General features: G+C 44.4%; 1 protein-coding gene across 3 annotated transcripts in view; it reads left to right on the top strand.

Moving 5' to 3' along the window:
- Positions 1-18,614, top strand: part of ELP1 (elongator acetyltransferase complex subunit 1) — a 105,587-nt gene that overhangs the window by 56,947 nt on the left and 30,026 nt on the right. For all 3 annotated transcript variants that reach the window (XM_054033207.1, XM_054033208.1, XM_054033209.1), the window contains 6 exons: positions 5,617-5,690; positions 9,893-9,971; positions 12,007-12,086; positions 16,178-16,315; positions 17,373-17,458; positions 18,264-18,412. In XM_054033207.1, coding sequence (XP_053889182.1) covers positions 5,617-5,690; positions 9,893-9,971; positions 12,007-12,086; positions 16,178-16,315; positions 17,373-17,458; positions 18,264-18,412 — 606 coding nt within the window. The remainder of the gene's footprint in view (positions 1-5,616; positions 5,691-9,892; positions 9,972-12,006; positions 12,087-16,177; positions 16,316-17,372; positions 17,459-18,263; positions 18,413-18,614) is intronic.

The following is an 18,614-nucleotide window of genomic DNA, read 5'->3' as shown; positions in this document are numbered from 1 at the left end:
AACTGGGTAAATGCAGTGGTTAGAGACAAAAAGGCATCTTTCAAAAATTGGAAGTCAAATCCTACTGAGGAAAATAGAAAGGAGCATAAACTCTGGCAAGTTAAGTGTAAAAGTATAATTAGGTAGGCCACAAAAGAATTCAAAGAACAACTTGCAAAAGACACAAAAACTAATAGGAATTTTTTTTTTTAAGTATATCAAAAGCAGGAAGCCTGCCAAACAATCAGCTAGGGCCACTGGCTGATAAAGATGCTAAAGGAGCACTCAAGGAAGCTAAAAGACCAAATGAATTCTTTGCATCCATCTTCACTGCAGAAAATTCAAGGAACAGTCTCACACCTGAGCCATTCTTCTTAGGTGTCAAATCTGAGGAACTTTTTCAGATTCAGGTCTCAGTAGAGAAGGTTTTGGAACAAATCAATAAAAACTAATATTCACCCAAGAGTTCTGAAGGAACTCAAATATAAAATTGCAGAACTACTAAGTGTGATATGTAACCTGTTGCTTAAATCAGCTTCTGTACTGGATGACTGGAGGATAGCTAATGTAACAGATTTTTAAAAGAAGCTCCAGTGGCAATACTAGCAATTACAGGATGGTAAGCCTAACTTCGGTATTGGGCAATTACTTGAAACTGTAGTAAAGAATGGAATGATCAGACCCATAGATGAACACAGTATGTTGTGGAAGAGTCAAAGCTGCTTTTGTAAAGGGAAATCATGCCTCACTGATGTATTAGAATTCTTTGAGAAGGTTAACAAATGTGGACAAGGGTGATGCAGTGGACATGATGTACTTGGACTTTCAGAAAGCCTTTGACAAGGTCCTGCACCAAGAGTTCTTAAGTGACATGGGTTAAGAGGTAAGTTCTTTGAGTGCTGGTCCCACACAGGGGTATGCATTCATGCCATGCACCTGAGTCCAGGAATTCTTTCAAGCAGTGTCCGTTGGCCCCCACACACACCTCTTCGTGCTTCTGCCAAGATATGAGGCACCGTGCAGACGGATACCTCTCCAGGTCTTTCTTATGGCTGCATGATCTAAGTTGGAATCGTCTGTCCTCTTCTCCCTCAACTATTTGTAGCACCTGTAAAGACAATTGTTAAATAGTTTTTATTCTTCCTAGCTTACTGGTTAGTTAAAGTTCATAGTATAGTTAGTATAGTGTGTTTTTTCCTTGGTTGGGGATTCCCTCCTTGAGTCTGGGATTATGTCTAGAGACCCAGGTTTCAAGAATTGCATCTCTTGCTCTCACGCCTTCTCTGTCAGTGATGAACATCAGCACTGCTTCTATTGTCTGGGCGAGACAATATCTCTGTGAAGTGCAGTATTTGTTGCTGGTTCCCACCCAGAACTCTGGCAGCTCACGAGCTCTGCCTACAAGAAATACCTGATGGAGAAGGCTATGAGGCCCCTTTCCAATCTGTTCCAGGGAGACTCCCTTGTACATTGGCCCCTCCAAGCACATGCTTGGTAGCAGAGCTTTCAGTACCTAAGCCCAAAGATTCTTCCTCACGGGCTTCCCATGAGAGCAGAGGGCACTCATTGGGGGTAAGGGCAGATCCCTATCAAGGATGGTCCATAAGAGATGCATTCCCTCCCTGAGCCTGTCGAAATCGGGTGAGACTTCGTGTGCAGAATCTAAAGAACTGGATCCACTGAAAACCCCCAGAGCATGTAAAAAGAAAAATCTGCTGATTCTGATGGTCACCCCAGTATCAAAGCATAAGGAATGACATGCGCCGGTTCTGTCTATGAGCTGTGTTAGTGCTATGGAGCGGTGCTGGTGCTGCAGAGTTGTTAATGCTGCTAGTGCTGCTATTCTTGGGGCTCTGGTGTTTGCTGCATTAGGAGAAATGCAGCATGTGGATTCAGCAGGCCTTGATGTTTTCATAGAGAGAGACCACAGGCTTGGTTCGGTGTCAAAGGTGCTCATCCGGGTTCATTGTCAGCAAAACACAGTACTAACACCCTGACCAACAGGTCACAGGGACACTGACAATGTATGCCCGTGACAAGCTCGGGCTCAGTTAGCATAACAGGATGCTGTCCCCTCGGCCAATACAAAGATGCCCCTCCTATGACTTCTTCTTTTATACACTGATACAAACAAGTTCTGTATCACACTCCAGATGTTATTAGTTGCCACCTTTATTTTTGTAGCAGCTAGTTTGAACAAAACATCCTCCTCCATTATCCTGTCATCCCATCCTTACCATATGAGGAGTCGGTGTGTTCCTGTACCATCTCTTGGGAATGTGCTTACTTGGTTTTAGCTAATACCTAGTGTGTTGCGATTCTGCTAAGGCCAAGCTTACTCTGTCTCACAGCCTTTGGTCCATACTATTAGTTGCGCTTAGGGCGCCAGCAAGGCCTACCCTTATCGGTGAGATCATCTAATTTGTCCAAGGACCACCGGGCTTCCAGGGATGCACTGGTTCCATCAGACTTGATTGCTGGAACTCCGCTGACACTGAGGCATATGGCGACTTACACAACACTGAAGGATATCGTCCTACCTCATCCTCAGTCTCTCTGCTTCTCCAGCCTAGCCCTCTTGAGGGATATTACTACACTAGAGAAGGGTGCTACTATGGTGTCTCAGGAGTCATAAACCAACAGGGCAGAGTGAGAGCTTGTCCCCTCTGCCTGGGAGCAGTCAGACTCTGGAACAGGTGCATCAGGAACCACATCACAATCCAGGCTGCTTACCTCTCAGGAGGTACCACAACTCCTTAGCAGACAAACTAAACAGACGCTTCTCGGCAGACCACGAATAGGAGATCCACAATTCCATCCTAAGTGAGATAGCCATACAATGGAGTGCATCTCAATGGGACCTCGTTGTGTCCCAAATTAATGGAAAATTTCCACTGTATTGCTCCAGGGTAGTAGTGGGTCGCGGTTCCCAGGGCAACGCCCTCCTGCTATCATGGAACAGTTATCTCAGATAGGTTTTTTTGCCTGTTCCCCGGCTTCCACAGGTCATATGGAAAATATGTCAGTGTAGGGGCCAGTGTCATTCTTCTAGCACCCTACTGGCTCAGGCAGTTCTGGTTCCTGGAGCTTCTGCCAATATCTGCCTGCTCCCCAATCAAGATCAGCCCCTTCCTGAACCTCCTGACCCAGGACAAGGGAAGAATCAAGCACCCTAATCCATGGTCACTCCATCTCATGGCCTGGTGTTGGGATGGGCGTCAGAAATAGAACATTCCTGCTTGGCTCCTGTTCAGGCTATCGTTACCCAAAATAGGAAGGATGTGACTAGAACTTGCTATGTGGCCAAATGAGGCATGTCTCGGCCTGGGCACAGCTCAGTCAACATTCTCCAGCCGCTGCAAATATTCCCATCATTTTAGGTTATCTCCTGTCCTTGAAGACCTCAGGTCTTGCCATTAGTTCATTGCAAGTCTACCTTGCAGCGGTTAGTGCCTGTCTTCCCTCATCCAACTACAGTACAATTTTTGAAAGGCCTAGTCAGGTCCTTCCCACCGGTGATCAAACCTGCACTTCAATGGGACCTTAATCTCATCTTGTCAACACTTGTCACCAAGGGCTCAAAGGTTGGTTTGGTGTGTTCCATGACCCTCCTGTCAATGAAGGTTTCATTTTTAGTGGCTATCGCTTCGGCCAGAAGGGTCAGCGAGTTCAGAGCCATCATAGCAGACCCTCTGTATACAGTTTTTCCACAAGGAAAAGGTTTCCCTTCGTCTACATCCCATGTTTCTACCCAAGATTGTTTCTGAATTCCACATCAAAGTATTCATTTACTTGTATTTTTTCCAAAATCCCACACTTCTGCTGAAAACAGGAGACTTCACTCTTGATGTCTGGTGTGCCCTGATATTCCATCTGCAGCAAACCAAACCAATTAGAAAGTCTCCAAGTCTTTTTATCCCCATGGCAGAGAGATTGCGTGGGCAAGCCATATTCTTCCAAAGGATTTCTAAGTGGGTTTGGGGATTCATCCTAGAGTGCTACAGGTTAGCACACATCCCTCCCCCTGCAGGGTGTCACAGCTCACTCCACGAGAGCCCGGGCCACCTTCACAGCATCCCCATATGACATCCTGTTACAAGACCTTTTCAGGGAAACCACCTGGAGTTCTAGCTACACGTTTGCTACATGTTTTGCTTTAGTTCATGCCTCAGCTACAAATGCAACTGTGGGATCAGCAGTATTGCAAGCATCTTCGCTGATGGCTTCCTCGCACCACCTACAGTCAGAGCACTGCTTGCCAATCGCCCATGTGTGGAATACACATAGGGACCAGCACTCGAAGTAGTAGTGGTTACTTACAGTAACTGAAAGTTGTTTGAGGGGTGTGGTCCCTATCTGTATTCCACCACCTGTCTTCTGTCCCCTCTGCTCTGGATCCTGTTGTATTTATGGTAAGAGCAGGAACTGAAGAGGTATCGTCCTGCACCCTCTGGCTCTCTGTCAGGAGCACGAGGAGCTCTACTGCACACGTGTGGGTCAACGGACACTGCTTGAAAGAATTTCCAGACTCGGACTCATGGCATGTATGCGTACCCACATGTGGAATACAGACAGGATACCGGGCTAGAGGGACCATTGGTCTGACCCAGTATGGCTGTTCTTATGATGATTTGTCCCAAAGGCTTCTGTTAGTGTCCAATAAGAGGTACACTAAAGACCACACTGGCAGCAATCAGAATGAGCTGCTGGAACCCAGGGCCCAAGAAAGTTGCTCCCTGAAGCGGTTCCTGGCTTGATTAGAAGGTGTCACATTTCCCCCTTAAGTCTCTTCTGAGTTTTATGGAAAAGCCATGCAGCTGTGGAGCGTGCGTCAGACACATCATAAAGCCTTCTGTAAAGTCGAGGGAACCTGCTTGCTCAAATGTCTGTGCAGCTTGCCCCTTCCTGGGGCTTGGTTTCATTGCTAGTAGGAGAACAAAGCTAGCCCAGGCCTTCTCCCCAGGCTGGGCTGCTGGAGGATTCCTGTCTCAGACCCTGCTCAGCCCATGCCCTAGATCTTCTCATTACAGACTCACTCCCAGCTCCTGTCTGTCTGGGCAGAGTAAGGAGCTGCCTGCCTCAGAGAGTCGGCAGAGCCTGCTCCAGCCTTTGCTAACAGTAGTAGTGTGGGGTGTTCCAGGAAAACACTGTCTGCCTGTTGCAGTCCTGCTGTTAGGGTAGATAGCACTTTACGTCGTAGACACCGAACCCTTCAGAGACTGGACTCCCTCCTGGCCATTGACACGGTCTGCTTCCTGCATTTCTCTGCTTGCACTGAGTCTTCTCTTGGGATTCAACCTCCTCTTGGGTTTGCTCTTCTTCTGGGGGTCTCTTGCACTAGCACAGCACTGTGATGTTTGGCTCCATCACATTCCTTCTCCCTCTGCAGCCATTGTGGGGAGGGGGATGTCTTACTGAACTGTAAAGACATTGAAACCATCTCTTAGATTGAGTAAAACTCTTTCTTCAAAGTGAAAGTCCTGCCTCCCCTTCCCAGCAGTCAAAATGAAGCCCCCGTTTCCTCATTGGGGGTGAGGGGGAGTTGGGGATTGCTGGCCTGGCCATGGCTGACCAGGATTTGAGGTGCAGAGCTCTTAGCATACTTAGGAGAAATTGTTGTTGGGATTAATTTTTTAGATGCCAAGAGGAAACTTGGAGACTGTTCACCACCGAGCCCTCGTTCTGGCCCAGATTCGGAAGTGGCTGGACAGGTGAGTGTCACTAATGTGTATCATCATGCATCCCCCAGGCTCTTGTGGGGTGAGCAGCTGGAGGAGGGTCACACTGTCCTGGTGGGATATTGACCGGGACCTGCAGAATGAGGGCATTAAGCTCGAGTGAAAGGGGGACTGCTTCAGGAGAGTTCACAAATCGTTATGACTTAGCAAGTGGAAACAAACCAGTTCTGGCAGTTGGGCACTCCAGGTAACTGCCACCTGCAAGCAGAGCCATCTCAACATTTCTCTTATTGATGTACAGCTCGTGCTACGTGCTTTAGTCCCTGCTGCAAGGAGCTTGCTAATCAAAAGGACAGACAAGTAGGTAGAGGTTAGGGGACAGGAACAACAATAGGCAAATTACACAGCCAAAATGCTTCTGAAATAAATGTAGTCAAACTTTACTAATTCTGGGTCACTGAGAAAGAAAATGATGCTTAAAATTGTTGATTGGCTCTAGTTTTCAAGATATGCTATTGGGTCAGTATATACGACCCTTGACTTGGGAATGGCGGAGGATAAGTGAGTTATAAAGGGAAGGGATCTCAATTTAAACCAGAAATGACTAAAATACATCTTTGACTGGATCTATGAATAAATCTATGACTAGGTTTGGACAGTACTTGCTTTTTAGGCAAAACAATGAATGATGCAATCTGAAGCTGGTATTGCGTCATAAATGATATTATGTTATCATGTTATTCCTAGACGTCATGGATGATGCAATCATGACGAAGCTTACATCACTCTGCTGAACAAATTGCCCTATATCAGCTCTAGAAATCATACAGTGTCGTGCTCTCTTATTTGTCAGTATTTGATTTTGCAAAGGGACACATTCTGTTTAGCCAAAGTGAGCAGAGATGCCTCGTACTTGTGTGAACAGTGCAGATAATTTCTGCTATGTTCGTGGTGAAGTGACTTTTGCATCACAAAAGCGCAGTTGTCAAGGCTGCTTCCCCACTCTGAACTTTAGGGTACAAATGTGGGGGCCTGCATGAAAACTTCTAAGCTTAACTACCATCTTAGATCTGGTCCGCTGCCACCACTCCCAAAATGCTAATTCCCTTCCCTGGGTAGCCTTGAGAGACTCTTCACCAATTCCCTGGTGAATACAGATCCAAACCCCTTGGATCTTAAAACAAGGAAAAATCAATCAGGTTCTTAAAAAGAAGGCTTTTAATTAAAGAAAAAGGTAAAAATCATCTCTGTAAAATCAGGATGGAAAATAACTTTACAGGGTAATCAAACTTAGAGTCCAGAGGAATCCCCTCTAGTCTTAGGTTCAAAGTTACAGCAAACAGAGATAAACACTCTAGCAAAAAGCAACATTTACAAGTTGAGAAAACAAAGATAAAAACTAACACGCCTTGCCTGGCTGTTTACTTACAAGTTGGAAATATGAGAGACTTGTTCAGAAAGATTTGGAGAACCTGGATTGATGTCTGGTCCCTCTTAGTCCCAAGAGCGAACAACCCCCAAAACAAAGAGCACAAACAAAAGCCTTCCCCCCACCAAAATTTGAAAGTATCTTGTCCCCTTATTGGTCCTTTGGGTCAGGTGTCATCCAGGTTACCTGAGCTTCTTAACCCTTTACAGGTAAAAGGATTTTGGAGTCTCTGGCCAGGAGGGATTTTATAGTATTGTCCACAGGAGGGCTGTTACCCTTCCCTTTATAGTTATGACAGCAGTATAAACACTATGGTTAAGAAAGCCTATCACCTTTATTTTGGCTGCAAAATTGGAGGTCAGGACAAGAGGTGGGCCCCACACATATGCTGCAACACTTGTGCAACAAATCTTCACCAGTGGTTGAACAGGAAAAAGAAATCTATGCCTTTTGCAGTGCCAATGATTTGAAGAGAGCCAACAGATTATACCAGCAATTGTTACTTCTGCATGGTGCCTCCAGTTGGGAAAGGTGTGTCAAAGAAGAAAAAGTGGACTGTGCATTATCCAAACATTCCATCAGCTATACGCTGTTAGGGTTTCCATGTTCCGTGACCATCAAGGATCTTGTCCCATTCTTCTTCATGGAAGGTGATCTTGTAGCCTGCAACAACATCGATGGTGTGATGGCAGCCCTCAACATCGTTCATGATCCAGATGAGTGGAGACTGTTCATTGATTCATCGAAGACGAGTCTTAAAGCTGTTTTACTGCATAATGGCAATGTGTTGCCATCAATTCCAGTTGGTCATGCAGTCCATATGAAGGAAATCTATGACAACATGAAACAACTTTTGAGGTGCATAAACTATGCCAACATCAGTGGCAGCTTTGTGGCGATTTGAAGGTTGTTGCTCTCTTGCTTGGTCTGCAGACTGGATACACAAGTACGCTGTTTTCTCTGCGAATGGGATAGTCGTGCAAGAGATTCCCACTACATCAAGAAAGATTGGCCACTCCGACAGTCATTGGAGCCTGGGAGGAAAAGTGTTCAGCATCCACCACTTGCTGAATCAAGGAAGATTTTGTTACCACCCTTACACATCAAGCTGGGTCTGATGAAGAACTTTGTCAAGGCCATTGACAAAACACAAGCAGCTTTCAAGTACCTCTGTGGAAAATTTCCAAGGTTAAGTGAAGCTAAGATAAAGGAGGACTTTGTTGGTCCTCAGATTTGTGAACTTCTTCGAGATGATGCATTTGACCATGCACTGTGTGGCAAGGAAAAGACAGCATGGAAAGCCTTCCAGTTAGTGGCAATAAATTTTCTCGGAAACAACAGGCAGACAACTACAGGTTGTCGGTGGGAAAACCTCCTCAAGGCATACAAAAGCCTTGGTTGCAACATGTCACTAAAGATAGATTTTTTGCACTCTCATCTAGATTTTTTCCCACCGAACTGCGGAGCAGTGAGCGACGAGCACGGCGAGCGATTTCACCAGGACATTGCAACAATGGAGAAATGCTATCAGGGCAAATGGAGCCCATCAATGCTTGCAGACTATTTCTGGACAGTGACAAGAGATGCTCCATTTAATGAATACAAGAGACAAGCCAAGAAGGGCCGAGTAGACACTGAATAGGACTAAACTTTGTACCTAATAGTTTTTTGCCTTTTGTTTCATAATAAATTTTATTTATATAACCCTTTTGCTGATTTTTAAAGTGTTACATAAACAGGACAGGTGAAATATTATCCTGTAAAGCAACCCTAAACACATGAAAAGACCTAGGTTTACAATTTATGATTAAAACTCTATCTACACAATATACATAGACATAAAATGTAAAAACTTAAATATCTTAGGAACAGTAGCCAATCAGTTGTTTTAATTGTCATATTTGAATTCAGCACATCAAAATACATAATAAATAGCACATTTTATCTCTGAAGCAGACGACTTCTCAAAAATTGTAGACCAGTGTTACGTGTAGGTCATCTGGGTTCACTGTGAGCAGCACTGCAGAACAAGCTGGGAGAAATGCCATCTCTTCCCCTCCCCATAATTATAACTTATCCTAGAAGACAAGACTGTCTCATGGAATAAAACCTTGCTAAATGTCACTGTTCTAATGGAATAGAAAAGTGCCCGAGTCTAGAGCTGAATGGATAGTCGTTTTTTTCAGCCATTGAACCAAAAAATCAGGGCGGAGGGGAAATGATTTCGGGTTAAATCTGGAACTGAAATTTTTCACTTTTTCCTCTCCAAAATGAAATGATTTTATTTTTTTGTTATGCTTTTGGGTGTGTTTTACTTTTTAAAATTTTTAACAACTCCTGGCTAAATTTCAAAGTGAAATATAGTTTTGGGAAGTTTCACTTCAAGAATGTCAATAAACTGTTTGGACTTTTTCTAGTTTTTTTCATTTAGGTGTCTGAAACTGCTGTATTTCTGAAAATATTTTTTTCATCTGAAAAATGAATTTTGGGCAAATAAACCATTCACGGGGGGGAAAATCTGCCCAGCTCTATCTGCGACCAATACACTGTTATCTTTAAATTCAAATGTAACTCTCTTCAAAACTGGCCCACACCTGGTTAAATGCTACCCCAGTGTGATGTCTGGCTGGACCAGGACAGGAACTAGGCATGGGCACAGCCAGCCTGCTTTGCAGAGGGAAGGCAGTGAAAATTAAGCCATAGAGGTTTATTTAGTGTCTGGCAACTGTTCCCCTCCCTCCCTTTGTATATTAGATTCTAGTGCACACTCCTCTAAAAACCTGCTGTATTTGACCCATTCCAACAGGCTCATGTTTAAAGAAGCATTTGAATGTATGAGGAAGCTGAGAATCAACCTCAACCTTCTTTATGATCACAATCCCAAGGCAAGTTTGAGTTGCGCTTGTACCTCCCCTTGCATGTTTTTTTGCCTCCCAGGGAATGTGGGATTTGCCAAAGGATGTTGTGAAGGCCAAGACTATAACAAGGTTCAAAAAAGAACTAGATAAGTTCATGGAGGATAGGTCCATCAAAAGCAGTGGATGTGTTATTCCTTGACTTTAGCAAAGCTTTCGATACAGTCTCCCACAGTATTCTTGCCGGCAAGTTAAAGAAGTATGGGCTGGATGAATGGACTATAAGGTGGATAGAAAGCTGGCTAGATCGTCGGGCTCAACAGGTAGTGATCAATGGCTCCATGTCTAGTTGGCAGCCAGTATCAAGCTGTGTGCCCCAAGGGTCGGTCCTGGAGCCAGTTTTGTTCAATATCTTCATTAATGATCTGGAGAATGGCGTGGACTGCACTCTCAGCAAGTTTGCAGATGACACTAAACTGGGAGGAGTGGTAGATACGCTGGAGAGTAGGGATAGGATACAGAGGGACCTAGACAAATTAGAGGATTGAGCCAAAAGAAACCTGATGAGGTTCAACAAGGACAAGTGCAGAGTCCTGCACTTAGGACGGAAGCATCCCATGCACTGCTACAGACTAGGGACCGAATGGCTAGGCAGCAGTTCTGCAGAAAAGGACCTAGAGTTTACAGTGGACGAGAAGCTGAATATGAGTCGACAGTGTGCCCTTGTTGCCAAGAAGGCTAATGGCATTTTGGGCTGTATAAGTAGGGGCATTGCCAGGAGATCGAGGGACATGATCATTCCCCTCTAGTCGGCATTGGTGAGGCCTCATCTGGAGTACTGTGTCCAATTTTGGGCCCCACTGTAGAAGAAAGATGTGGAAAAATTGGAGAGAGTCCAGCGGAGGGCAACAAAAATGATTAGGGGTCTGGAGCACATGACTTATGAGGAGAGGCTGAGGGAACTGGAATTGTTTAGTCTGCAGAAGAGAAGAATGAGGGGGGGATTTGATAGCTGCTTTCAACTACCTGAAAGGGGGTTCCAAAGAGGATGGATCTAGACTGTTCTCAGTGGTACCAGATGACAGAACAAGGAGTAATGGTTTCAAGTTGCAGTGGGAGAGGTTTAGGTTGGATATTAGGAAAAACTTTTTCACTAGGAGGGTGGTGAAGCACTGGAATGGGTTACCTAGGGAGGTGGTGGAATCTCCTTCCTTAGATGTTTTTAAGGTGAGGCTTGACAAAGCCCTGGCTGGGATGATTTAGTTGGGAATTGGTCCTGCTTTGAGCAGGGTGTTGGACTAGATGACCTCCTAAGGTCTCTTTCAACCCTGATGTTCTATGATTAGCCAGGATGGGCAGAGATGGTGTCCCTAGCCTGTCTGCCAGAAGCTAGGAATGGGCGACGGAGCACTTGATTCCCTGTTCTGTTCATTCCCTCTGGGGCACCCGGCATTGGCCACTGCCAGAAGACAGAATACTGGGCTAGATGGACCATTGGTCTGACACAGCATGGCCGTTCTTATGTAATCAGGGTTTATAAAGCTCTGTCAACGCCACATCAGAATCCCACTGGCCAATTAGGGGAGGAAGCTTTTCCTGGCAACAGAGGAGGTCGAAGGCAGCAATGTTAGTGGAACCTGTGCTGCTTGTATCTACTAAGGCCTTGATCCTGCAAGTGGATCCATGTGGATGGATTCTCAGCAGGGGGGCACAGATCTGAGTGAAGGGTAGAGCTCCTAGGGCTGTGAAGATAATTCTGTTCCATGTCACACTTGGAAGGTTATCTCCCCTGAGCTGGCATTGCCTTGTACTGAACAGCTGGCATGAGAGCTTGGGGCATAGCGAGTACACAGGTTCTTAAGGATGGTACCTAGTGCTGTACAGCTCCTACCGTCTGCATGCAAAGAACTATAGTGTGTGCAAATGGCAAGAGTAGGGTAACTCAGGTTTAGAGTTGGATATGGCCATGTGCAAATTTAAATGACCCTTTGAAGTCGCTCTGTGTTTTGTGTTAATGTGCCTGTAAATAACAGCATCATCACTGAAAGGGTTTTGTTCACTTCAGGTTTTTCTGGAAAATGTGGAAACCTTCATAAAACAAATAGATTCTGTGAATTACATCAACTTATTTTTCACCGAGTTGAAGTAAGTATTGTTCTTCTGATAAAAGAACACCTGGTAAATAAAGCCGCAGTTTCATTGTTCTGGAAGCTGGAGAATGGGGGCTGGGTCTCAAAGAACCAGAGGATTCAGTCTGACCAAGTGGATGGTGACTGCTTCCAACTGCCAGGTGAGCTGGCTGTGGGCCTGGTCCATCCAGGCAGAGGGATTCCGCAAGATGGACTCACTTGTGACTATTGGTTTGATTTGGCCAACTGGGGACTTACGTTTTGTTTGGCTGTAGCACTTTGTAGTAGGGCTGTCGATTTAATCACAGTTAACTCAAAAAAATTAATCACAATTAAAAAAATTAATCACAATTCATTGCAGTTTTAATTGCACTGTTAAATAATAGAATACCAATTGAAATTTATTAAATATTTTGGATGTTTTTCTACATTTTCATATACATTGTATTGTGTGTTGTAATTGAAATCAAAGTGTATATTATTTTTATTACAAATATTTGCACTGTAAAAATGATATAAACAAAAGAAATAGTATTTTTCAATTCACCGCATATAAGTACTGTAGTGCAATCGCTTTATCATGAAAGTGCAACTTACAAATGTAAATTTTTTTTGTTACATAACTGCACACAAAAACAAAACAATGTAAAACTTCAGAGCCTACAGTTCCACTCAGTCCTACTTCTTCTTCAGCCAATTGCTAAGACAAACAAGTTTGTTTACATTGACAGGAGATAATGCTGCCCTCTTCTTATTTACAGTGTCACCTGAAAGTGAGAACAGGCATTTGCATGGCACTTTAATAGCTGCCATTGCAAAGTATTTACATGCCAGATATGCTTAACATTCGTATGCCCCTTCATGCGTTGGCCACCATTCCAGAAGACATGTTTCCATGGTGATGACACTCATTAAAAAAATAATGCGTTAATTAAATTTGTGACTGAACTCCTTGGGGGAGAATTGTATGTCTCCTGCTCTGTTTTACCCACATTCTTCCATATATTTCATGTTATAGCAGTCTTGGATGATGACCCAGCACGTGTTGTTCATTTTCAGAACAATTTCACTGCAGATTTGACAAAACTCAAAGAAGGTATCAATGTGAGATTTCTAAAGAGAGCTACAGCACTCGACCCAAGGTTTAAGAATCTGAAGTGCCTGCCAAAATCTGAGGGGGAGGAGGTGTGGAGCATGCTTTCAGAAGGCTTAAAAGAGCAACACTCCGATGCAGAAACTGCAGGGCCTGAACCACCAAAAAAGAAAATCAACCTTCTGCTGGTGGCATCTGACTCAGATAATGAAAATGAACATGCGTCGGTCCACACTGCTTTGGATTGTTATCGAGCAGAACCCGTCATCAGCATGGACGCATGTCCCCTGGAATGGTGGTTGAAGCATGAAGGGACATATGAATCTTTAGCGCATCTGGCACGTAAATATCTTGCGATGCCAGCTACAACAGTGCCACCAGAATGCCTGTTCTCACTTTCAGGTGACATGATAAACAAGAAGTGAGCAGCATTATCTCCTGTAAATGTAAACAAACTTGTTTGTACATAATTCTGCATTTGTAAGTTCTACTTTTATGATAGAGATTGCACTACAGTACTTGTATGAGGTGAATTGAATCACTATTTCTTTTGTTTTTTTACAGTGCAAATACTTGTAATCAAAAATAAATATAAAGTGAGCACTGTACGCTTTGTGTTCTGTGTTGTCATTGAAATCAATATATTTGAATATGTAGAAAACATCCAAAATATTTAAATAAATGGTATTCTATTATTATTTAACAGTGTGATTAATCGCACTGTTTTTAATCGCTTGACAGCCCTAGTTTGTATTTTTTTTCTGGTTTGCCATGTGAATGTTTGAGAAAATCTCAGCAGTTGCTTCAGTAGTTGACATCCTCTGATTTAGGGGTCTCCTGTGGGAATTGCAGAGGGGAATAAAGAAACTGTTTTTTTCTAAGGCTATTATTGTTTAGGCTCCTGACTAAGTGATTTTTCAAAAGGCTGAGTATGATTTGCTCCCTTTAAAGGCACTGGGAGCTGCTGGTTTGCTCAGCACTTCTGAGAATCAGGCCACTTCTTTAGATACCTAAACGTAGAGTGTGGACTCTCATTTTGAAAATCTCAGCCTTAAATCTTTGTTTGGGAACCTAAACAAATGGCTTAATTTTCAAAAGTGCCAATCATCTTCATGTCAGAAGTGTCTGAGCCCTCCTCCTGCCTGAGCCCTCCAGTTGTCTGACAAAGAAAAAATCATCTTGAAATGGAGTCTGCCTATTGCCCTGTATCACTTGTAGAGTAGAAGTTTTATGTTTCCCTGGGGAAAGGATAAGAGAACAAACCGTGCATGATGGATATTAATCCACTTCATGAGTCCTTTCCAGTTGTGCCAGATAATGACAGGATAAGGAACTACATAGAAGAGAGAGTACTAGTAATCTTAAAGTGCGTTGTACAGTACTCCTCATTTAACATCGTCCAGGTTAACGTTTCGTTGTTACGTTGCTGATCTATTAGGGAACAAGCTCGTTTAAAGTTGTACAATGCTAGGGTTACCATATTTTAAGTGTCCAAAAAGAGGACACTCCACAGGGCTCAACTCCGCCCCCAGCCCTGCCCCTTCCCGGCCCCAACTCTGCTACTTCCCGCGAACATTTGATTCGCAGGAAGCCTGAAGCATGCAGGCAGCAGGTAAGCTGGGGCTGGGATTGGCGGGCGCGAGGAGGCGCGGCCCAGTCCAGCCCCCCCGGCCGAGCGGCTCCCTCCGGCAGCTGGCCCAGGCCAAGAGGCTCTGGCCCCGGCGTCTCCCGCCCAGGTTGGCTCGGGCCCTGGGGCGCCGGCCCCTGGCTGAGCGTCCCCGGCCGAGCGCCGCCGGGTCCTGGCCCCTGGCCGAGCACCGCTGGCCCCTCCCTCCCTATTTTCCCGGACATGTCCGGCTTTTTGGGATTTCCTCCCGGACGGGGATTTGAGGCCCAAAAAGCCAGACATGTCCGGGAAAATCCGGACGTATAGTAACCCTATGCAATGCTCCATTATAATGTTGTTTGGCAGCTGCCTGCTTTGTCCACTGCTTGCAGGAGTCTCTGGAAGAGCAGCCCCTCCTTGTGGGGAGGCTCCCCAAAATTCTCTGTAAGGTATGTGGCTCAGCTCGGCAGCTGCCCAGCAGCAGTTCAGCTGTCCCTCCCCCCCTGCCCTCTGCCTTGGAGCTGCTCCTGGAATTTCCTGCTTGCTGGAGAAGGGCGGGAGAGGGGTGCTGATATCAGGATGTCCTGCTCCCCCACTCTGTACCCCCTCTCCACAAAGCAGAGGAGGGGGACAGGGCTCAGGGACAGAAAGTAGGGAGCTTGCTGGAAGCTGTTGCTTCCTGTCTGAACTGGCTGATCTGCTTAAAAGGGCAGCGTACTTGAAGTGGGGCCAGCGTACTTAAAGGGGCAATGCACGTTGCTCTCTCTCTCTCATGCACGCACCCCCCAGCACTTTGGAAAGTCAGCACCTGTGCAGCCATGCATGTGCTGTCAGGAAGAGGGAGTGGTGCACTCCAGCTGGATAGTGTGGGCTCAACATCATGTTCAGTTTTTGCAGGGAAGTGTTTGCAGCTACTGCCCTGCATCTATTGTGTTTCCTCCCTCCTGCCTCAGTCCATGCTGCCTTGCAGAGTGTGAGGCTACATTAACAACAGCGGATTAACCCTTGAGGGCTCAGCTGAGTGCTAGTTCATCATTTAGCAGCAAGGCATTCGCTGGGAAATATCCCACCCTCTGACTCCACCACCTCAACCAAGCTTCACAGTCATTCATTGCTGTGTACAATATTAAACTGTTTGTTTAAAATTGTTTAAAACTTATACTGTATATGTACATAATGTCTTTTGTCTGGTGAAAAAAATATCCCTGGAACCTAACCCCCCCTATTTACAGTCATTCTTATGGGGAAATTGGATTTGCTTAACATCGTTTCGCATAAAGTTGCATTTTTCAGGAACAGAACTACACCGTTAAGTGAGGAGTTACTATATATGTCTTCTGGCACGAGTATTTGTGCTGGGCTGTGACTTGGGGCCCAACTGGTAGGTATAGTGCATGTTTCTTCTTAGAGAAGAAGACTTCACAAAGACTATGTACCCATCTCCAGTTAGCAGCAACATCCCACTACAACAGTGTCCTGATCAGAAAAAAGTAGACCTTATCTGTGATGCAATGAGAGCTGCCATGGAAAACATCAATCCACAAAAGTAAGTGAAATGCCATCTGCAGTTTAGAACAGAACAGTAATAGAAAGTCATTTTTAGAGCTGGCTAAAAAGTAAGAAAAATTTTAATTTCAGAGGAGTTGAAGTGAAGCCCTATTTTTCTTTTTTTTAAAAATATCTGAAAACATAAGACTCTTTTCACTTATTGACAACTAGCTTTTGATAAGTGAAAAACTGAATTTTTTTAGAAATTTTATTTAAAACTTTTAACAAAAAATCAATGTTTGACAGTGGGGAAAATGTTTTGATGAAAAATTTTGCTTCAGAAAAAAGGCCTTTTTCAACAATAAACTTTGTTTAAAAAAAAAAAAAAAGTTGACTAGCTTTAGTAACTTGCACTCAGCTCTGTTGTCCAGAGGTAAAGGCTGATGTGGTGAGGAAGCCGGTTTTCTGTTTTAATTAAGGCATCATCAGAGTTTATACATGTACTGTATCCCAGGGATCATCCCGGGCAAAATGTTCCTCCTTGGTATGTTCTTCACCCTTTATTCTTTTCAAATAAAAAACAAAATCCCCAAATCCCAACCCTTCCATTAAAGCAAAGACCACACTAAAATATTCAATAATAGAACTTAAAAAATACAGTAGAACCTCAGAGTTGAGAACACCTTGGGAATGGAGGTTGTTCATAACTCTGAAATGTTTGTAACTCTGAACAAAACGTTATGGTTGTTCTTTCAGAAGTTGAACATTGAATTAATAGAGCTTTGAAACTTTACTATGCAGAAGAAAAGTGCTGATTTTAACCTTACTTTAAATGAAACAAGCACAAACAGTTTCCTTAAAAAAAGATTTGACAAGGTTAAACTTTCCCTTTATTTTTTTAGTAGCTTATGTTTAACATAGTAATGTACTGTATTTGCTTCTTTTTTTCCCCCCTTTGTCTTTGCTGCTGCCTGATTGTGTTCTTCCGGTTTCAAATGAGGTGTGTGGTTGACTGGTAATTCTGGTGTTCATAACTCTGAGGTTCTATTGTAGATTGTTGATCTTCTCCTTCTGATTGGTTTCTTGCTTTGTTTCTTGTTGTCTGTTTCCCTCAGATACTGTCTTTCAATACTGACATCCCATGTGAAGAAAAGCACCCCAGAACTGGAAATTGCCCTTCAAAAAGTGCACGAGCTGCGAGGTACAGTGCTCTTAGTTCAGATGGCAAGTAAAGGGCTGCACATCTGGGGAGAGTTCAGAGAGTAACTCTGATTATTAGCATTATTTACCCCTGATTTTTGACTCTGAATAACAGAAATTTGTCCAGGCCTCACAAAGTTCAGTTCAGAGTCTATGAAGTTAGCTGTCACAATGAAATAGCACTGGATAGCACAAAAGAGACAGTCACATATGGTTACTGTTGCTTGGTGTTGTGATCATTAGTCTGTAGTCAGGGATTGGTTAATCATATCCGTGAATGAGCCTGGGTGTTTTAGCTGCCTCCTTGACCCCCCCCCCCTTTTTTTTTTTTGCATGGGTGTTCTGTGTGCCCCATGCCTGTCGCTGGTCCCTCAGCGTGGCACACTTGATGTCATTCTGCAGTGATATAAGCAGGATGCAAGTTGTGTTGTCCCTTGCTTCAGGCCAGGTCCTGAAGACTGCCATGCTGCTGTTCAGGATACTACGTGAATAGCTGAGGCAGGCATCCCCAGCATTCCCTCTTTCAAGCACAAGACTGACTGGGATGATTTAGTTGGGAATTGGTCCTGCTTTGAGGAGGGGGTTGGACTAGATACCTCCTGAGGTCCCTTCCAACCCTGATATTCTATGATTCTATGAATCGTTAGAGCAGGGGGATTGCCAGTCTGTCTCTGAAATCAGACCGTGCTGTTTCTAATGAGCTAAGTGAGCATGCGTTCTCCTGGTGTGCCTGGAGCTCACGGAACAGCCTTTGATTGGTGCAAGGTACAAGTGATTTTTGATGGCTCTGTTTCCCACGATTACAGAGACTGTTTCACCAGCAGCTGAGGGGGTGACTGCAGAAGCAGCGTTGAAGTATCTACTCTTCCTGGTTGACGTCAATGAACTGTACGATCACTCCCTGGGCACATACGACTTTGATTTGGTTGTCATGGTGGCAGAGAAGTCTCAGAAGGTCATTGTGACACTACTTGTTCTTACCGTTTTCTAATTTTCAAAACAAAATTACCAAAGTTTCAAAGGTGGATCAGTTGACACGTTGTTTCCGAACCATAACTCTGTACCAGTCCAGACACCCATCTTCCAGCCCTAAAGTCCAAGCGCCCTCACAGGCCAGCCCCTGACTATCTCCTCAGCACTGTTTGGGAAACCACCCG

Source organism: Malaclemys terrapin, chromosome 6 (assembly GCF_027887155.1).
Source record: "Malaclemys terrapin pileata isolate rMalTer1 chromosome 6, rMalTer1.hap1, whole genome shotgun sequence".
Taxonomy (NCBI): domain Eukaryota; kingdom Metazoa; phylum Chordata; order Testudines; family Emydidae; genus Malaclemys; species Malaclemys terrapin.
Note: the sequence above shows the minus strand (reverse complement) of the source record. Positions and strands in the feature narration are given on the sequence as shown.